Here is a 23267-nt window from a genome sequence, read left to right as displayed (position 1 = left end):
AGTTAAAGAGGGCAGCTTCATGGAATGGAAAACTTCCCAGCCACTAGAACTCTTCCAACACAGAATGGGCTGTTTTTCAGGAAATAGTTAGTATCCCATCACTGGATGTCTTTAAGTAAAGGTGAGGTGATACATTGCCAGCCATATTGTAGAAAGAATTTTTGTTCAAGCAAGACTTTGGACTAGAGCTCCTCTGAGGTCCCTTCTATCCCTAAGGTTCTATATTTATGTGAATGTCATAACATGGATAAATAGGGAAAGAGAATCATGAAATGTTTAGGCTGAAAGGAACTTTAGAGACTGACTAGTGCAGAAGCTCTATTCTATACTAAAGCTCAGGATAGATAAGTGACTTGTAAAGATTCCATGGCTAATAAATGATACAGCCACATCCTGAATCCAGACCACCTGATTCCTGGCACAATGTGCTTACCATTATAATATACAGCTACAATAGAGAACAGAGGAACAAAACAATATATTTGGCATAGCCCCATATATATCCTACAGGTTTCCTGAAAATACATCATACTCCATAGCTGATGCAGCAGAATGACTGAGACAACTACTATTATCCTCATTTTTTTTTCTCAGATTAAAAATACATCTACTTAGAACATGTAGGTTATTCATTAAGGGGGAAATATCATGATCTTATGAACACTGGTAATCTATACTTCTATAAATAGACTTAAATAACAAACATATACATATTTATAGATATAGCTATATATTCACATAGGCCATAAAGTGACAGATAACCTTACAAAAATAAAAGCAACTATTAATTAGCTCAATTTTTTTTCATTCCTTTGAATAAAGAAATTGAAAAACTTCAGGTGCGAAAAATATCATTATGGTGTAAACCCTGGGGCACCAGGACACAAATACAAATCCTGTCGTTGTACCATAGTCTGCAGGCAGCAGACATGTCTTTCCTGATGCATGGTTAAGTCCTATAGTTGATGAAGAAAGGCAGAAAACAGATGTCTCCCAAGTGGTACAAGCACGTGCTGTAGAATTCCCCCAACCAGTGTGAAATTTGAAAATGTCAAGTAGTCCTTTGAGTCCACAAATGATAGAACATTACTCCCATGGAATAGTTCTCTTCTGAGTCTTTTTTTTTTTTAATGCCAATGTATTCCCTTTAAGTGGATGTGGAAATGAGATTGGTGATCTGCAACCCTCAAGACAAGATTTTGAATTAAATAACAACAACAACAAAAAATCATTTGTACTGTATTCCATCTAAAAGTGACATGGGAAAGATGGCAACCCAACAAGATAGACCATGTATATTCTTTTTTACATTCTCTTCCTGTTACCACAGTCCTGAACCATGAAATTATGACAATCACTCGAGTGAATCCCTTGTCCATTCCACATATTGTTGTTGTATGTTCCTTGAAAGCAGATCCTAACAGACGAATTTCTTGTTCCCTCACCACACTTGCTCACTTCATATAGCACCTCATATAGAGCAGACCCTCGATTATATATACCTGAATTAAATTGATTGATTCATAAAATGGAAATATTGTCATTTGAGCTAGGGATACCATGCATTAGTTAATTTGCTTCCAGTGAAATCACCTTATCAGGCCGTATCTGAGGTTCCAGGGAATAGTTTTTAGATCTCCATTTAAGGAAAAATTAAGACTTTGTAGCAGCTTAAAGGGTTGCTGAGGAAAAAATAAGATAGGGAGAGAGTTCTGACTTGTTCTCAAATAGAACTTTCAATCGGAGTAAAGGAATGTAGTCCCTCAGGCTCCAGGTAAGGCCCTTCAGCACTAGTCTTTGCACTCTGCTGCTGATAGATCTCCTGAACCAATAAGCTATTTGTGCTCTTCCATTCTCTGTACTTCTTTGCTGTCAGCTTCGGGTCCTCCAACAACTGGTTAATCATGGCTAAATCATGTTCTTTACACTGGCAAAGGAGAAAAAAAAAAATGGTGTCATATTTCCCATACAATCCAAAGAGCCAAATTTAGTCCTTTGAAAAACTTACCCTTTTATCAGTCAACTAGCATTTATTGTTTATTATGTACCAAGCACTGTGCTAAGAACTAAAAAAGGAATTAAAGGGGAAAGCAAAAATGGCCCTTATTCTCAAAGAATACACATTCTAATGATGAAGAGTAAAAGCACTTAACAATTATTATCTCATTTTTATCTTCAAAAAAACCAGGGGAGATAGGTGCTATTATTATTCTCATTTGAAATATAAGAAAACTATGGCAGTTAAGTGAGTTGCCCAGGCTTGTAAATGTCTGAGTTTGGATATGAATTGAGGTTTTCCTGACTCCCAATATAGTGCTCTATCCAAAACTCCTAAATGTGAGTTATTAAGACTTTTAAATGAGAAACATGGAACCAAGTTGATGAATTGAAGAGAAAATAATAGCTGGTCTGGAAGTCACTAGAGAAAAAGAACATAGTTGAAAAATTAGAGTGAGAATGGACAGATCAACTAAATGTGGGCAGGAGATTATAAAATGGATAAAGTATTTAATTAAAAGTCAGAAATGCTATGCTCAAATTTTTAAACTTCAATTTACTGCTTTGTGATATTAAGTAACTGAACATTATCCTTTTTTTAGTCTCAATTTCTATAAAAGGAGATGACTCCTCAGGTTCCTTCCAATTCTAAATCTCTTATTCTAATGAAAACAGAGGGTAAATACAGAGGGAACTAGAACTCATTTTTAAAGAAAAGCTCTACTTGTCTATCTTACATACTTACCTTGTTCAAATTTTTAGAAAACTATTGGGGATTTCTGGTTAGTTTCCATGTTCTAGCATGTAGGGTCCTTCATTCATTTTTAAATTTCCCTGGCACAATAAGATTAGAGCATTTGGAATAAGAAGAGATCTTACAGACTTTATAGCCACCTTCCTATTTTTACAAAATAGGATCCTGGGATGCAGATGTGAATGTCCCCCTTACCCAAGATTCTATTTTTTGCATTATATATGTGTGTGGAGACAGGGGATATTTGTATACATATTCTCTCCCACATAAGAATGAGAAATTTAAGGTCAGGGATTGATTTTGATTTCTTCTTGTCTTTTTATCCATAGCACTTATCATGGAACCTGGTTCCTGCCATGGTATAGTGCATGGTATAGATGTTCCTGAATAAATGCCTATTGATTATTTGATTAAATGACTAGTACATATTCATATGAGTGGTATGTATTGCAGCTTACTAAAAGTTTGAATCCAGTTTCAGATTCTGAAATGAAAAGGATAAGCCTCCCAACAAATATTCATTAAATTAAATTAAATTGTATTTCCAGAATTTAATTTATAAAGAACTTTTCTTCCATTAAGATTGACAGTATATTCTAATTATGCCATGATATTTTAATTAATAACATTTTATTAAGTGCCTACTATGTTACAGGCTTTGTCAAGGATTTTATATTGTTCATTAATTTTATTGCTTAGAAAACTTAACACTCTATTTTTCAAATACCTAGTTTTTAAGGGAAGGGGCCTGTATGTGCAAGAATTGTTTATGGCAGCCCTTTTTGTAGTGGCCAGAAACTGGAAACTGAGTGGATGCCCATCAGTTGGAGAATGGCTGAATAAACTGTGGTATATGAATATTATGGAATATTATTGTTCTGTAAGAAATGACCAGCAGGATGATTTCAGAAAGGCCTGGAGAGACTTACACGAATTGATGCTGAGTGAAATGAGCAGGACCAGGAGATCATTATATACTTCAACAACAATACCATATGATGATCAATTCTGATGGACGTGGCCATCTTCAACAATGAGATGAACCAAATCAGTTCCAAAAGAGCACTAATGAACTGAACCATCTACACCCAGCGAAAGAACTCTGGGAGATGACTATGAACTACTACATAGAATTCCCAATCCCTCTATTTTTGTCCGCCTGCATTTTTGATTTCCTTCACAGGCTAATTGTACATTATTTCAAAGTCCGACTCTTTTTATACAGCAAATTAACTGTTTGGACATGTATACATATATTGTATTTAGCTTATATTTTAACATATTTAACATGTATTATTCAACCTGCCACCATCTGGGGAAAGGGATGGGGGGAAGGAGGGAAAAAGTTGGAACAAAAGGATTTGCAACTGTCAATGCTGAAAAATTACCCATACATATATCCTATAAATAAAAAGCTATAATAAAAAAATAAAATAAAAAATAAAAAAACAAATACCTAGCTTTTTTGAGAATTTGCAAAATAAGACACTGTTTATATTTTTTAAAGTTCAACTACTCTATTAAGGGGTGAAGGGAAAGTGGAAGAAGAGAGTCCTTCTCTGTTGAGTCCAAAATTCACATTAAAATTGTATTCTACTTAGCAACCTCTGCCATATTTGTGTTATCTCTAGATTTCCTTTTTTATGAGTAGAAAGGGAAATGGGCATGAATTAAAGAAAGAAGGGCATGAAAAAAAATAGTGTTTGGGGCTTTTTTCTTAGAAGATCTCCTGTGAGAACTGGTAGCATTTTTGTAATGACTGCACTTATGTATGGGACTAAGCTCAAAGTGGTTGAATAAATATTGGTATGGTGGGGGGGGTTTCAATACTCTGAATGCTGTGCCTAATTTTCTGGCAAATAATCAGAATTTTTAGTAGTTTTCAAAGCTGAAAAGAAAATTTGACTTCTGTTTCACAGAGTAAATATTCAAGATCCAGTTTGATTCATCTTAATTATTAAAAATGTCTTCTACCATTGAGTTTTTAGTATTAAGTATTCTTTATGGGTAAGCATGTTGCTAGTGAGGGTTTCAGTCAGTCCCACAACGGTTCAGTCAACTAATCAGTTGGATACATTACTGGTGATCTGAAAACTAAAAAAGCCTTCTCCAAAAATCAGCAAAAATGGAAGTGATCCAATAATGCCTGGGGATCTATATTATGGCATCTCATGAAAATGTATTTAAATTCTTCCAACTTCCGGGGAGAACTTAAAGAGATTACTTTTCAGTTTGCAATCAGTCAGTGCAAAGATTTGTCTTTATTGCTAGAATGTGCCTATGAGCAATATGAACTATTGCTTTAAGCATTCTCTTCATTTCTACATGAAACCTTCTGATGTGTTTGCCTTGTCCACACTTAAACTGCTAATTCTGAAAACTCTAAAAATCACTCATTTCCTAGAGCTTTTCTGTCCTACTTAATAGGTTATATGCCAAAAGTAAAAAAATTAAAAAATATATATTTCCTAGTGTTGTACTTCTGGTGATGAACCCCTCCTTACTGTGGTAATCTGGACTTTCCCCTGTTAGGGGCCAGAACTTGAAACAAGGTACTAAATCAATGGAATTGATAGAAACAATGGTTATTTAGCATGGTGCTTAACAATTCTCTAGTTCAGTACATGTACTTAGTACTTAATATAGTTCTACAAGATTCACACCTTTGATAAGAGACCATATAAGCTCAGACAAACTCAGCCAGAATCAGAACTAGGGAAGACAGAGAAGTCGTGGCAGACTCTCCTCCTTTGCTTCTCCATTGAAACCAAGACTCCGGAAGGCTCTCCAAAAGCTGCCCAACCCCAAGAAGAAGATAATAAAGGATCTGGACTCTAAGAAAGCTAACCGGGCCTCAGGAAAGGAGACAAGACTTGAAAAAAAACAATAAAGAATTTGGACTTTAACCCCTGGCTACTCATGTGGTGCTTACTGAACTGAAACAAAGGCTGCTTCCAGAAACCCCAAGAAAACTTCAACAGAGAATATTACATTTTAGAGAGAATATTACATTCCCCTACTATAGCAGTCTGTTGGTTAGCCTATCATAGAAGCCTTTCCAGCTCCCAGGAAATCCATTACCTGTGAGAACCCAGGGACCCTGACACAATGAGGTATTTAGAGGACTTTCTTCCTCACTGATATAAAACAGTGAAAACTGAAGAACATCTATAAGTTTTTCTATAAACTTTTGTGCTCTAAGTTTTTGTAGCCACTTTCTAAACTGTCAAAAGTTCTCTTGCTTATAGAATAAAAAATACTAAGGTTAGCCATATATCAGATTGAGTAGTCAACCAAGTCCAGCTACATACATTCTTTTCTACATGGCCTGAGGTAGTTTTGGAAATAGCCTTACATATATTTGTATAGAGTGAGTGGCAATTTATACTGAGTCAAAAGAAAAGTATCATTGCAGAGTAGGGAGGAGTGGACAGGGGGGCAATAGTATATGATCTGCTAAATAATTTGTATTTATCAATCTGGACTTCTGATGACCATAATGGGAACCAAGTGTTCCAGAGGACTGACTATAGGAGATTTATCCACATAATAACCTCAATAAATGAGACAATGACTACATTGTCACACTCTAGAAATAGTTACAGAGAGTATATCATCATTGTTGTCATCATCATTCTTCATCATGCTAAAATTCGCATAGCCCTTTAAGATTTGCAAAATATTTAAACAAATGTTTCATTTATTCTAAAATCCCCTATAAGGTAGGTGCTATTATTATTCCCATTGATAAGTGAGGAAACTGAGGCAAATTGAAACTAAGTGACTTGCCCTGCCTAACACAGCCTTTTTGGCCAAATTTGAATTAGTCTTCCAGACTTCAGGTCTAGAGCTCCTTCCCCTGTACCTCTAAATACTTAAGAGGTTTCTATCTTCCTTGTCCTAAAGAATATAATATATTCTTTGGAAGAAAACAGAGACCCACAAAATGATCCTACAACTAGTCCTTACTATAACAAAGATTTAGATATGTATGTGTGTATGTATTGTCATTTTCCAGCTGTGTCCAATTCTCTGTAACCCTTTTTGGGGGATTTTCTTGGCAATAGTACTAGTTTGCCATTTTCTTCTCCAGCTCATTTTCAAGATTTAAATATACTTGTGCTGAAACTGGTCGGCATAAACTACACATTGCAACAGCTTTCTAGAACAGGAGATCCTGTGTTACCTAGAGTAAAAGTCACCGGATTTGGAGTTAGAAGATATGGATTAATCTGACTAAAAATTATTAATTACAATTTTGAGCAAGTTGTTTAACTTCAAAATTTACTCCCACAGAGGAATGAGAGGGGGAAGTACTATATAAAAATTGAATTATCAGTAATATGGTTAGCTTATAAAATTCTACACCCCAACATTAGTCATAAAAGTTGTAATTCTCTTTTCATTTAATTTTTGTGGTAAAAACTACAAATTATAACTTGATTTGTTTGAATTTAAGAAAGTGATTGGGGGAAAATGTTAATAAACTAGATTAAACTTAAAATATCCCCTGCATATTGGTTTTCTCAGAATACCTGTGACTGATAGGCACAAAAATGAAGAGAAGATGAATCAAAGAGTTATTATGGAGATAGAAACAAGATTTGGCAACTTATTGGTCATGTAGGGCAAGGGTGATTGAAAGGATGAAAATAATATCAGAGGATAAATCTTGGAGATTGAAAGTGATACTCTCAACAAAAATAGAAAATAATAAGGGTGGGTTTTGAGAAAAGAATTAATAGTTCCATTTTGAATATGTTGAGTTTTAGTCTTTTCTGGGACTTCCAGTCTGAAATGATCAATAAGCAGTTGGTAGTATAGGAGAACTGGGGTAGGATTTATGAATCTGTGAATCACTAGCTATAAATGATAATTAAATCCATAGAAGCTAATGTGGTCATCAAGAGAAAAAGTATAGCTAGAGGAAAAATGGGCCAGGACTGCCTCTGGGAAATAGTCATTGTGAGAGATGAGGCATCATATAGATAATAAGTCAGCAAAGGAGTGATTAGACAAGTGGGGGGAAGAAGGAAAAAACTCCAATAGAGTGCCAAATGCAACAGAGAAATCAAGAAGAATAAGAATTGAGAAAAGACTATAAGATTTGATAATTAAGTTTGGACTGAATTTTTGGATGTTGAGTTATAAGTTCAGAAGTCAAAAGAATAATTGAGACAAAAGGAAGTGGAGTCAATGAGTATAAACATTTTTCTCCTAGATTTTAGCAGATAACAAGGGGAGAGATATATAGAATGATATCTTGGGGAAATGGTAAAATCTAGTGAAGATTTTGGGTTTTTTTAAAGTATAGGGAAGAGCAGAGCATAATTGAGGGCAAGAAGAATATGCAGGAGAAGATTAAAGAGGATGAGATCCAGGGTACATATCATTTTCTTGGGAAGAAGTGCCAATTAATTCCTAAAGACTGAAATAAATTAAAAGAAAGTGGGGTATTAAGTGAAGGGGTTTTAGGTGACAAGAAGGGGAGAAGAGTTCATGGTAAATGGCCTCAATTATCTCAATAAAATAAGAAATGAGATCTTTGTTCTCAAAGAGAGGTAGAAGAGGCATAGGAGATTTGGAGATAAATCGAATTTTTGGAAAAGCTTCTTTGGTGAGATAAGGAATCAACTGGGAAAAAAAAAAACAAAAAGATTGTACTGTTGCAGTAAGCATCTAGCTGAGGTTGAGAACTTGAATTTAGTGCACTCAGCATGACTGGATGACTTCCTCCAGATTTATAGGAACAAGGGAAGCAGATAGTGAGAGTTTCACAAGAGGTAAGCCATTCCCTCATTTTGAAATAACTTCCCAAAGCCTTCTCTCCTAATCTCATTGCAAAGGGAAAGAATTCCAAATAGATGTTTTAAGACAATTTAATCTTTTGTCGACCAACATGAGAAGCTTGTTTAATATCCAGACTCCCTCACTTTGCTATTTCATATTTATTGTACTACTACAATACTTCTTGTTAGTCTACAAATTAAAAAATATAAATAAACAAGATGATCTTTCAAATGTTTCCAGAACTAAAGTGTTTTCTCTCACTCCAGGGAGTATTTTCCAAAGTCTGAAAGTCTCCTATCCATGGTGTGTGGAAGATGTAAAAGCAGGATGTCGTTACTATTAAGAACCATTTTAGTTGCAAGAAGACCCAAAATAACTCCAGTACATCCTGTGTATTGTTAGCATGTCATGAAAACATCTGCTTCTCCGTGATCACACATGTACACGTTTCACTATCCTGCTGTCATCCAAATTCCCAGCTTTAGGCAGCTTCAGTTGGAAACTACCAAGTTTACAAATCCCTTAACAGAACAGGTACCAATCTGACCTTTGTCAGAACACAGCAGATTCATATCCCTAAACACACCCTTAAAAGATTTTAGTGACATGTGAAGTAATTACAATGATATCTTTAAGTATAGCATCTCATAAATTTGTTTCCAATAATTTTTTTGTTTGGCTTTTTTTTAGACTAAACCTGTGATTTCATTGTCATAAGGGACTTCATTGACATGAGGAATTTCCCATATCAATATAGCCTGATTCTTAAGGAAGTTAAATGACTTGCCCAAAAGTACCCATTCAATAGATGTCAAAAAGCATTCATTTCTGTCCACAATTTCATACTGCTAATATCTAATTAACTTACGAGCCTAATGCTCCTTATGCTTACCAGGTAGGAAGCTGCTAGGTGACTCACTCAATGGATAGAAGGCTGGGCCTGGACTCAGGAAAATCTATGTTCAAATCCAGCCCCAGACATAGATGTGTGAGCCTGGGCATGTCATTTAACCTCTGTTTGCCTTAATCTTCCAAAGAAGTAAATAGCAAATCACTCCAATATCTTTGCCAAAAATAAAGCAAAAATCATCATGGATAATATGGTTCATAGGATCATGAAAAGTCAATTGTTACTAAACAACACAAATGCTTTCTAGAACAAGTGGGTTGGAGGAACAATGGCATATATTGGGATTTTTCTATCAAAATAAAAATATGATTGAAAAGGAGTCATTGTGTCTATCTATAATATAAAGATCTGTTACATGTATAGTTTATTAAAATTTATACATATAGTTCATATAGTATTTCATATTTGTAAATATAGCTTACATATTAGTTCATTTGGTCTCCAAAACAACCCTACTACAGGTGCTATTTCTTCCATTTTACAATAAGGAAACTGAGTTTCAAAGAGGTTAGATAAGTTTCCCAGGATCACAGACCTAGTAAGGGCATCATAAGGGAAGATTTGAAATCAGTTATTTCTGAATTTAAATCCAGAACTCTATTCACTGTACTTTCTAGTTGCCTCACATGAATCTCACAAAAACACTCAGGATTAAATAATCTTAAGAAGGTTTCAGTTTGAGCTCTCATATCACTAGAAGGACTTCCCCCTCCCTAAGTTAAATAACCTGTCAGTTTATCTTAATGTCAGAAGCTTTACCTTTAAGGTGCTATTCAATGTCCGGATTTTGTGTAGTTTCTCATTAATGGATGGATTTTTGCTCCGCTTGACAAAAGACTTTCTCAATTCCTTTTTGGTTGAAGGTCTTCGATCTCCAATAGGAGATAAACTGGCTTGTTCTAGAGATTTGTAAAGCTTTTCCATTTCATCATCTTCAAGGCCTTTTGTCTGTTCTGTAACAAAAAACAATCATACAAAATCACTGATTTAGCAAGCGGGAAACATCACCACTAAAACAAACCTGACAGATGGTTGTGTTCACTCTGCTTGAAGACTTTCAAGGAGGAAGAACCAATCATTTCTTGCAGCCCATTCTTCTTTTAAGGTATTAGGAAATTTTCCTGACATCAAGCTTAAATTGGACTCTAGAATTTCTAATCCTTTACTCTTGGTTCTAACCTCTAAGGCCACACAGGAATAAATAAATAATAAACAAACAAACAAACAAATGAGTGAATGCATGGATAGATAGATGAAACAAAGAAACAAAAAACATCAAAACCCTAATTCTTCCTCAGCATGACAATCCATTCAAATACTAGAAGGAAGCTGTCATACACCCGAGTCTTCTCCAAGGTAAACACTAGTTCACTCAATAAACTTTGGTACAAAAGAAAAAGAATAGGAGGGTAGGGGTGAAGAAATAGGTAGATAAGTATTTACAAAGCATCTATAGTTCTTTTTCTTAGTCACTAGGGAAAATCTTTATAAATATTATCTCATCTAATCCTTACAACAACCCTTCAAGGGTTCCCCTTTAACAATAGGGAAACTGAGACAGAGATTAAATTATTTATAAATATTATCATCTGATCCTCACAACAACCCTTCAAGGGTTTCCCCTATAACAATGGGGAAACTGAGAAAGAGATTAAATTACTTGCCCAGTACCACACAGCTAGTAAGTGTCTAAGGCCACATTTTAATGTAGGTCTTCCTGATGCCTGGCCTAGAACCCTAAACAATGTACCACCTAACTGCCTAGGATTCCTCAGTCAATCACGGATGAAATATTGGATCTTTTGGATATCTGAATATTTAAAAAAAAGAGTTAACAAAATTTCTAAGCAGAGAAAGATTTTTGAAATAGAGGTTGTATAATACTTTTCCCCAAGAAGCTTATAAAAATGGGAAACCATGCTGGGCACACAGTATGCATAAAATATATATTTACTGATTGATTCTTATAATCCTGGGAGTAGTGTTGTCTGAGAACAGGGGAGAGAAATTCAACAAATTTTGATTAGAGCCAACAAATCAGGAAATTATTAAGCATGTTAAGATTCTCAAAGCTATCCTCAAAACATCTGCCTGACCTTACCTGGTAATGCCAAAAATTTCATCTCCACATCCTTTAATTTATCTAGTTAATGCAAATATTTGTGTAAAATGTTACTTCTGTATAAAAAAAAGTTTCATATACATTCATAAAAACAGGTTTTCACAGTGGGCAGAGAATAAGGGTACTATATCCCAAAGAGCAATACTGAGAAGGGTTTAACAAGGGGGAGGAAAAGAGACTGAAAGTACTAGAGATAAATATAATTGTCCTATTTTACCACTTTGTTAAGACAAGCCTTTCTTCCAAGCATTTGATTCTATGAATATTTATTCCAGAACATATTTTCAAAGAAAAAAATGTTTTCCCTAAGAAAATTAATTGCAAATGTTATCATCCCTTTCTTTTAAATTGAGAAAATAAGATACTGTACTTGCATTACAATGGTTCTTAATTCTCTAGATGAAACTTTATTGTTAAGGGCATTGGTTGGCCCTGAATACTTTATTATCCTTTTTAATAGTTTTGGAAGAACAATGATAGAAAACTCCATTCAAAGCTACATGTGGGCACAATTAGTCTTCCTGACTGGGTCTATGCACAAACAATACAAAGTAGATTTTGTGCAACTGTCATCACAATGGATGAGATCAACAAGGCAGAAGTAACAAGTCACAGCAATTGTCTTTGGGGGAAGCTAAAAATGTAAGAATGTTACAATCTCAGGCTTTCTAAATTGGAAGGAAAATCAGAGGCCGTATGGTCCAATCTGTAGCTAAACAGGAACACTCTGCAGTTATACAACTGGTCATCCAGTGTTTGCTTGAAGGCATTTTTCATTTTTGGATAGTCATATCCTAGGCTTCTAGGCTTGGAGCACTGGGCCTACATTCAGGAAAATTAGAGTTTAAACCTGGCCTAGCTCTGAGATCTTGAGCAAGTCCTTTCTCTATCTGCCTTAGTTTCCTCAACCAGAGGAATTTTTAAAATCCTTCATTTATATGTTCATAATTCCTTCCTTTCTTCTTTCTTTCCTTCCTTCACTCCTTTCTTCTTTCTTCTTTCTTTCCCTCCTTCCTTCCTTCTTTATTTCCTTATTTCTTTCATTCCTTCCTTCCTTCCCACCTTCTTTATCAGGATGTTTTTCACTTCTGGAAAAGTAGTGTAGAATAATGAACAGCATACTGAGTTTAGCGTCAAGAAGACTAATTCATATTCTGTCTCAGATTTTTTTAGCTTTTTGACCATAAACAAAACATTCAATCTTTATCAGGCTCGGTTTCCTCATCTCTTAAATAAGAGAGTTGGGTTTGATGGCCTTTAAAATCCCTTCCAGGTCTCAATTTATGACCATCATTTTGTCATTCTATACATCATTACCCATTCTTGCCATCTGAGGCTAAGCTTATATTAACATCTCTATTCTATATGGTAGACCTTCAAATACTTGGTTTATCATATTCCTTTTAACTTTTCTCTTTTCTAGTCTAAATATACTTAATCTCTTCAATCAATCTTCATATGAAATGAAAATCATATGGAATGATTTTGAATCCCAAAATCATTCTGGTCTCCATCCTCCCGGTGTTCTCCTGTGTGCTTCCAAAAATGTGGTAAATGAAACTCAATATGAGATTTCAAATGCTGTCTGATTAAGAAAGAGTTCAATGGGATTACTGCCACCCTAGATCTCAACATGGCTTTTTCAAATTGACCCTAAGATCATCTTAGCTTGAGCTTGCAGTCCACTGAATTCCCAAAATCTTTTTTTTTACTTCTTAGATGGATCAGGAGAAAAGTTGTCTAACAATTTTCAGGGTTTGGAGAATTAGGATTGTGGCAATAGGATTTTCAGATATCCTGGAGTAAGGGAAGTAGATAAGCACTTATTAAGCACCCACTCTGTGGATGGTATGTGCTTTACAAATATTATCCCATTTGATCCTCACAACAACACTGAGAAACAGGCACTATTATTAGTTTTAGGTTGAGGAAAGTGAGGCAGACTTTAAGTGACTTTTCCTGGGTCACACAGCTACTAAATATCTGAAAGGAGATTTGAACTCAGAACTCCAGACTCTAACAACTGTACTAAATAACTTCTTCCTAGGAAATTTGTATTTTTGTGATGCTTTTAAGTAGCAACTATAGTTCATGACTTGAGTGTTTTAGTAAAGTAAACACTAATTTAACAACTTGCAGAAAGAAAATGAGAAAAACACAATTCTGTATAATAAGAAAAACAAGTTGTAATATTTTTTTCTAAAAATCTCTATTGTCACATGATCATGGAATCCTGGAGTTAGAAGGAGCCTTAGAGATCATCTAGTTGAAATGGAAAGAACCTTAGAAATCATCTACTTGAAATACTATTTCCCTCCACAACTTCTCAGGAATTAGGTGTTTAAGTCATCCAGTAAAAATTAAAGAAGCTGAAATGACTTTTAAGACAGTTTTGTTTTCAATTGTCAGCTGCTCTCTCCAAAGTTAAATGGATCCCTTAATTGCCAAATCTAATACCCTTTTCTCTAACCTCATCTTTCCAGAGCTCTCTGCAGTCCCTGACATTGTTAATCACCCTCTCTTCCTACAAAAAATTTTTTCTCATGGTTTTGTGACAGTGGTCTCTCCTGGTTTTCTTTGTACCTGACCTCTCTTCCTTGCAGAACCTTTTCCCAAGTCATGCCTACTAATCAACACATCTGTACTAGGACTCCTTAACTTTTCTTCAATAATGTATCATTTAGCAATCTCATTAGTTCCTATTGATTCAGCTATCACTTCTATTTAGATGGTTCCCAGATCTCTATCTAGCTCTACTCTCTCCTGAGCTTCAATCCCATATCACCAACTAACTTTTGGACATCTTGAACTCAATATCCCATCGGCATCTCAAATTCAACATGTTCAAAACAAAACTAAAGTTTTCCTCCAAAACCCTCTTCTCTTCCCAATCTCTCTTTTACTAGGCAACCACCCAGACTCACAACCTCATCATCTTTAGCTCCTCATTTATACTTATTCCAAATATCTAATGTGTATTTATTTCCACATCTCTTGTACACATACCCTTCTCTTCCTTCACACAGACAATATCCAAATTCACACTCTACCCATCTCTCTTTCCTGTCTATTGCAATAACCTTCTAATTGGTATCCCTGTCTCAAGTTTCTTCCCACCTCAATCTATCTTCCTCTTAACTGACAAATACAATGAGATTATCGCATGCCTTATTCTGAGCAATATACCTATTAATAAAGATTAATATTACATTAGTTTTTTGTGATGATATGATCAAATTTACATGGAACATAAAGTACAATAAAATCCTCAGATCATGAACTGCTTATAGGAACATCTCTCTTATCATTGGCACATGAAGATACACTACTCATTTCTCCTTATTAAATTTCCTTTTAATAGCTTCAGGCATTGTTTCTGACCCTCCAACAGCTTTGGATTCAAGCTTATCATTTAGTTTATCAGCTATCTTTCACAGCTTCATGTGGTCTGTAAATCCACCAAACATATGTATCTATGTCTTAATCACTGGTAAAACTGTTTAATAGAATGAGACCAAGAATTCTAATTGTGACAGTGCTCTTTCCTGATTTTCCTTGTACCTAACTTCTCTTCTTTTCTGGATCTTTTTCCAGGTCATAACCACTAACCAACTGGTCTCCTGTGTTACTCTAATTCTGACCACATTCTTAATTGATCCTGATTGATTTAATTAATATTCTTTGATTCCCATTGGTGAACAATATCTGTATTTAATGAATTTTATTATTTAGTTCATATTTTCCATTTGATTCACAAATATACCATAATCAATTTAGTCATATGTCTAAACTCACTATGCTTTTATTTCTATATATTCTATTAGTCTAGAAACTTTTTTATCCATAAGTTGCTACTACTGACAATAGCAGAAAAGGAAATTGTTCTTGTTTGATGCCAAGATTAAAGATGGATATATTATATCAAGTTTCGGAAAATCATAAATTATTATAAGACAATATTAACTTCTGACATCTTGGAACAGCTTGATACAAGCAAAAATCCCATATTACATTCCATAGAGGAATATTGGACAAGGACTTTTAGAGTTGGTCCAAAATAGTAAAAATAAATATCTTTGAATCTCTTCCATTTCTCAAACAAATGAACTTATATTGATAAAATCAGTTGTCTTCCCTTATCATTCTCTCCCCACCCCCATTTTAAAATCAAGGGAACTAGCAATTGGATTTTCTTTTGTTATGTTTTGCTTAACATTCATATTTTACAAAATCAGGGCTTATAAGAATTTGACATAAACAGGCAAGAGCCATATGGAAATGTGAAACTTAGAGTTACAGAAGAATTGTGCAGAGTCCAAGTGACATTATCTAATAGTTTCAAAGGAGTTAGCATTCATGATTTTGAATTGTCTAAAATGTTAAGCTATATTGAGGAAGAGTAAGACTTTCAAATAAAATGAAAACTGATACCACCTTGAAGTCAATTTAGCTAACCTTAAATATTAAAGTTTTTAATTTAACAAATGAATCTTCTTCTCTCTTATTCATCATCCCACTTATAAAGAAAAAAAGAAAAACAAAGATCTTATGATAAATATTCATTGTCAAGCAAAACATATTCCCACATCAGCCATGTTCAAAAAATATATCTCAATCTGTGCCACAAGTCCAATGCACCAGGAGGTGCATACTATAGCTAACATTGTATGTCAGGGAGCAGAGAAGTAACCAGTGAGACAGAGATATAATAATCACTTATTAGTTTACTCCTGGTAACCTACAAGTTGAATTCCATCAAAGGAAGCTTAAAACTAAAAAGAATGTTGTAAAGCTTCCAATAATCCAAAACTAGTGGCACCCACAAACTATGAGGACAATATAACTTATCCTAATGCTAGTGTTGGAGCATAAAAAAAATTTCCACATTGAGTACAACACTGAACTCAGAGACAAAATGAAATGGCCTGATATCCTAGCTTAGCTACTTTTTAGCCATGGGACCTTGGGCAAGTAAGTCACTTGAAGTCTCAGTTTTCTCATCTGATAAATGAGGGTGTTATTAGTGACAGTGCTTTATCCTGCAGAGTTCATGTAAGAATTAGGAGAAGAGAGGAGGAAGTTCACACCTGTGATTTCACTCTATAGAGAGAAATTTTCTAATGATTATTTTCTGCTGAGAAAATTTCTTCCATCAATTCAAATTTGTATGTTGGAATACCTGGGGGCACTAAGAAGATAAATGCCTTAGGACAGTCCACAACTACATTCACATATAAATCAAAGGCAAGACTCAAACCCATGTCAATTCTGCAGCCAAACCAGTATCCTCTGTCCCATGCTGCCTCTCACTAAACATCCTGAGAGCATTCTTCTATTGTTCAAGACAGTGTTGTGGATAACAATGGAGCTCATCGGACTGTAAATTACTCCTCTCTAATTACATGACCAGATCACCTTCTTTCTCAGTTACACGTTTCTCTAAGAATAAAATTGAGAAATGTGCTATGTATATGTCTAAAATTCTTTAAAGCAACTATTGGCTTTTCAATATCACAGTGTCAAAAATGCATTGTAAGTACAGGAAACATACTGTTACAACTAAAGACAATTAGTCAGTCAGTTAACACCTATTATTTTAAATGCTTTACTATCTGCCAGCCATTGTGATTTAATATGATACTTTATATCTGAAATTTTATATTTAGAATATTTACAATGGCAAGTGTTTAAATCTCCACAAAACAGGAAATTAAAAGTACGATAAAAGCTGGTAAAATGCTAGACTTCACAAAACACAAAACAAATATAAAAGCAGATACACACCATACCAAAGAGCCTTCCCATTAGTCAAGTCAACAAGTATTTATTAAGTACCTACCATGTGCCAGCCACTGTACTAAGCACTGAGCATGCATAAAAAGTGGGAAAGACACTATGCAAGTAAAGATGTAAATAAGACACATGTAGGATAAATTGAAGATAACCTCAGAGGTAAGGCACTAATTTGAAAGAAGACCAGAATGGAAGGGAGTAACGTATAAAAAGACTGGAATGGTAGGAGGAGACCAGGTCTATGAGGGACTTTAAATGACAAACAGATTTTATATTTGTTTAAAGGCAGTAGGGAGCCACTGACACTGATGTAATTAATACAGAATGGCAACAGGGTAAGAGTCAGAAGTATACTTTAAGAAAATCATTTTGACAGCTAAGTAAAAGATGGAGTGAAGGGGGAAGAAACTTGAGGTAGGAGATCAACTGGCAGGCTACTGATATAGAACAAGAATGAGGTAATGAGGACTTGCATCAAACTGGGAACAATGTCAGAGGAGATAAAGGGGGCATTTAGCTAAAGGCAAAGAGTAGAATTGTGGCTCTTAAGATGGTCACCAATAACCATACTTTTAATGTATTCCTTCTAGATTTCTTGCTTAAATCATAGGATCATTAACTTAAATCTGAAACCACCTAATACAAAACTCTTAATTTTTTAGAAGGAGAAAATGAGGCCCAGAAAACTCCAATGGCTCATACATACAACAAATAGTAACAAAGCTTCAAAATCAGTTTTCTTTCTATTTCTGCACCATTCTTCCACCATTTTTCCTGAATCATTTCAAAGTTTTGACTTTATTTTGCAGTGGATTTTTTTTTCATTTTACTTAAAAGGAATAAATACCTCATTGTATCCCATCATCTTAAAATGACCAAGACAATAAAAGTGACAGGGTAATCAGTTCCTCTCTCTCCCATTAGAAATAGAAGTCATGTTAATTATTTCCACCTCGCTTTGCTTTCTAAAGCCAGATAAATGGATCGTCTGAAATCCAAGTGTTTCAATTGCAATTGCTACCCTTCCTCATCAAGTCCATATTCTTACATGATAATACAGTGTTGATTTCCATGGACACGGAAGACACTTTATAGTCAAAATATCATTTATTTTGATAGGCACTTTGTGAAGCAGGTTAAAGGATTCACATTTTATGGATGGAAAACTGAAAGTATGGGCAATTATTTTCCTATGATAGAAAATGAGCAGTGTAAAAATGAAGAAAATCTCAATCACTCTGTTCTCAGAAGTCTAGCATGACAGATAAGGGATTTCAAATTAGAAATGCATGTCTGCTTTCAATTTATTCCATACTTTTACCCTGATCTCACCAATGGGGGTACTTTCTTTAGTGATGTTTTCCTATTCCAAGTAACTCATAGGATCATAGCTTTGGAACTAAAGTGATTTTAGAATTCAAATACTTTGTTTTACCAGTGAAGAAACTGAGACTCAGAGAAATTAAGTGAAAGCTTTTATACATGTCATCTCATAAAACAACCATGGACAGTACCTACAACATGTTGAGGGCTTTTCACAAATATATATAAATATGCATTTATATATAAGTAGAGTGCTCTATCAATGTCTGATAAATCTGCTTCAGATGTTCAGAAAATATAATGACAAGATTTGACAACAGATTGAATATGTTAGGTGAATGATGAAAAAAAACTGAAAAAAAAAAACACAGAAGTTTCAAACCTGGGTTTCTGGGTGCCCTTAATGATAGCAGAGAATTGTGAAAAATGGGTAAGTTTGGGGCAGGAGATAATAGTTCTGTTTTAGACATGGTGAGTTTCAAATAGCTAAAGGATATCCAATCTGAGATAGCTGCTAAGTAGCCAGTGATGTAAATATCACTGGAGTTTAAGTGAAAAAATAGGGCTGGATACATAGATCGAGAAATCATACAGATGATCATTAAACTAAGAGGAAATGTTAAGATCACCAAAGAAGAGTGTAGAAAGAACAGAAAATAGGGTCCAATATAGAGATCTCTTTCCTCTTTTACCCACTTCTATTAGCTTTTAAACATTCTCTCCTTTCTTTCTTCTCTTAATTCTTTTCTTTGTTCCACTTATCTTTGTACTTGAATATTTGCTTCTTTCTTCCTAGTTTACAATTAAATTCTTTAAAGACTCTCTAAGATCTTGCTTGTCCCTGTTTACCTCAAAGTTATAGAGAATTTTGATCACTGCTCTACATATTGAAGTACTATTCAATTTATGTACCTAAGGGAAGAAGAAGAAATAAAAACTGTCTTTTAGGAATAGCTCAGCCTCAAGGGGCTAAAAGGGATATTAAAATCTGATTTTAGTCTATTCCCTTATTCTCAAGTGGGACTAGGATTTTAGACTTTAGACCCTACAGGAGGGAAAATGCTAAAATCTCTCTGGGCTTTAATTTTCTATTTTGTAAAACAGTGATCATAATACTTGCACTGCCAACTTCATGGAATTGTTTTAAGGAATAAATAAGATAACATATGCAAACTACTAACCCTAAAGAGCCATATAAGTGTCAATTATCCCTTATAATGATAATAATAATGGTAAATGTCAAAGTTGAAGGCTAAAATATACTGATTTTTATGTTCTTTGAATATCATCAGTAATAATAACAAAAAAAAAACAATTCTGGCATATAGTTGGCAGTCACCCGTTGCCAAGTTCATGTTAGTTTAATAACCCATGTGAAGGTGCTGCTCATTCCTCTTCCTCCTACATGTTCCAAGCTATTGTCTTCCTCTGACAAGCAACGAAATACTAATAGACCCTACATTTGGCTGTCGTAAATACCGCATAGAGATGATCTCTTAACTTTGCCTCCCCCACTATCTTATTTTTGGCTAAGTCTTCCCTTGTGCTCACTGGAATGGGGTTGTTTGTTTTCCAATTTGAATATAAATGTTGCCTTTGGGAGACAGGAGGGGAATTCATCTGCCATTTTTCACTTCACAATTCAAAGGAAGCCCTTTTGAGATTGTAGAAGTTTAATGGTGTCCCATGGAAGATAATTATAGTCCCCAAAGAACAAAAGAAACTTGGAAAGAGTTAGCAAGAAAGAGAAAATTGGATTTACTGTATGATATCCAAAATTGCCACCAGAGGAAGAAAAGGAAATGAAAAGGTACTGGAGATTCTGGTTAATTGTATGTCAAAAAATTTAAAAATAAAGATTCATGCAAATGGCCTTCACAGACAGAAATCATTTTAGATACCTTCTTTAATTAGGTCTTTTAGTACTTATAGGTAGAAGCAACTAAACTGAAAAGAGGCAGCATGCAGTCATGAAAAGAATTCTAAAGATGGAACTGGTAAAGAACTAAGTTTGTATCCTGGTTCTATCACTTAATGTGACTATAAGATTTTGCATTATCTACCTCAGAGGGTTGTGTGAAGAAAACACTTTGCATTTGGTGATAATTATCGAGAGTTATTGGATATTGTTTTTAAATTCATACCAGTGTTTTCATCAATATGATGTTTCATTAACCACAGGAGTTTGTGCTCTTTGGGTATCACTATTTGAAATCTAGGGTCACATGTACATAATGATGAAAGACTGGAGGAGAACTTTTGTGATGGTATTATTAATATTATTAAATGCTTAATAATGTTAACATTATTAAGGTGATGTTTGGCAACATCAACTTTTGATGTTGCCAAAAGTTACATGTATTTGAATCTAAACTTGTAAAGAAAAAATTGCAATTTCTGCTTTAAAATGTTACTAAGTAACTTAAACATAAAGACAATTGTTAGTTGATTATATCATCAAGCATATGGGCCTAGTTATTGTTCCTACTGACTGTTCCTGTCTGTCTCTCCACTACAATCCTCAGCTATCAGTGGTATTCCTAACTTGTTGGACTTCCCCTTCATTGAATAAACTCCAGTGGTCTACTCTTACCCTCAAGATAAAATACAGAATTGTCTGTTTGGCTTTTAAAGACCAAATTTGGCCCCTTTGTTACCTTTCCAGTATTCTTAAACTCTATCCACTTCTCCATGTACTCTATAATTCAACTCCACTCCATCTCTTGCTGCCATATATTTTTCACTAGTTTTTCCTATGTCTGGAATGTCATCTCTTCTCAGTTTCAACTTCTAGCTTCTCTGGTCTCCTTCCAGACTAAGCTCAAATTCTACCTTTCGGAACTTTCTAGGTCCCTTTCCTAATTCCTTCTGAAATTATCTTCCACTTATGTTGTATGTATATTCTACATACATATTGGTTTGTATTTCATCGCCCTCATTAGAATATGAGCTTGTTGAGAGAGCAATAACTGTTTTTCCTTTTCTTTGCATCCCAGTTCTTAACACAGTGACTGGCATTTTTATGTGTTCAATCATTTTGCAAACATGTTCAAGTATCTGTGACTCCATTTGGAGTCTTCTTGGCTAAGACTGGGCTGATTTGCCATTTCCTTCTCCAGCACATTTGACAGATGAGAAAACTGAGGCAAATAGGATTATATGACTCATACAGGGTTGCCCAGTCAGTAAGTATCTAAGGTAAGATTTGAACTCATAAAGATGAGTCTTCGTGACTCCAGGTCTGATACCCTATCCACTGTACCATCTACCTACCCTGACACATAATAAGCATTTTAAATATGTGCTTACTGAATGAATAATTAGTATATTTTTCCCTTTTCTTTACCTGCACTTTTAAAACTATTCAAATATCAAAGTCATCTCATCTGTTTCAAAGATACTAAGTAAACACTGGGCTACTAAAAACTGAAACAAACATCTGAGTTTAATATCTTAGATTCAAAAGATTTTTTTTTCTGTCACTGTAGTCAGACTCAGTAAAAATAACTTCAGGTTAAGGTACTAGTAATGTTATTACTAGGGTCAACATTTATGCAACAACTTTTTTTTTCTACTCCTTCACTTTGGGGCAGGTAGATGGGACAGTGAATAGATTTCTAGGTCTGAATTCAGAAATACTTGATTTTAAATATGCTTTCAGACATTTATTAGCTGTGTAGCTGTTGGTAAGTTACCTAAACCATTTTGCCTCAGTTATAGGTAAAATCAACTGGAAAAGGCAATGGCAAATCACTCTAGTATCTTTACCAAGAAAACCCCAAATAAGGTCACTGAGAGTTAGACATGATAGACTGAACTATAAGAAATGTGAAATTATCATTTAAAAAACTATTTAGATATACATTTCAAGATAATTGGTTTTCTTTGTAATAGCATGCATTATATTTAGTGTATCTTAAAATTTTATTCTGAGAACGGATGCATAGATTTCACAGATTGTCAAAAGGGTCTATTTCACAAAAAAATAAGTTAATCCCTGCCTTAATAAGTAGATGAGGGGATGAATTTTCCTAGCACTTTGTTTATATCCAAAAAAATAAATCCTGAAGTAAAGGCTTATATTTTAGACCTTCACTTTAAAATACTATTTTTTGTAATTTTCATTAGTTTTAACTATCTTTCTAGATTGTAAACATCTTAATAATAGGTTTTTTTTTTATTTGTTTCTATCCCTCCCTAATTCCTTCTACCCATTCTTAATTATTAGTACAATGCCTGGCTCATAATAGGTCCATTTTACATAAAGTAATTGAGATAGGAAGAGGGAGGGAGGAAAGGATATTTTAATTTTTTAAAGGAATTACTGATGTGTAGAAATTTTGTAAATGTTTTCCTCTATCAATAGCATTCTATATCACTAAAACATCTTATATTTTCTAGGAAGGTTAAGAATTTCTAGAAAACAACATGGTTGCTAGTCTTTGTTGACTAGAAATTTTAACAACCTTTTGACAACTTTTGGTCAAAGGAAATAAATTCAAAATCTAGCATCATTATTTTTATTCCACAGCCCCCAAAAAGAAAAAATATATATAACAAAAAAACAACATATGCAT

At 34.4% G+C, this 23267-nt stretch overlaps 1 protein-coding gene across 5 annotated transcripts in view; it reads right to left on the bottom strand.

Moving 5' to 3' along the window:
* Positions 1–722: 722 nt before the first annotated feature.
* The window catches only part of IPCEF1 (interaction protein for cytohesin exchange factors 1), a 203894-nt gene continuing 181349 nt past the window's right edge, over positions 723–23267 (bottom strand). For all 5 annotated transcript variants that reach the window (XM_031937588.1, XM_031937590.1, XM_031937589.1 and 2 more), the window contains 2 exons: positions 10212–10405; positions 723–1927 (listed from right to left, as the gene is read on the bottom strand). In XM_031937588.1, coding sequence (XP_031793448.1) covers positions 1724–1927; positions 10212–10405 — 398 coding nt within the window. In that variant the 3' untranslated portion in view covers positions 723–1723. The remainder of the gene's footprint in view (positions 1928–10211; positions 10406–23267) is intronic.

This window comes from Sarcophilus harrisii, chromosome 4 (genome assembly GCF_902635505.1).
Source record: "Sarcophilus harrisii chromosome 4, mSarHar1.11, whole genome shotgun sequence".
NCBI classification, from domain to species: Eukaryota; Metazoa; Chordata; class Mammalia; order Dasyuromorphia; family Dasyuridae; genus Sarcophilus; species Sarcophilus harrisii.
This window is presented reverse-complemented; position numbering and strand designations above follow the sequence as displayed.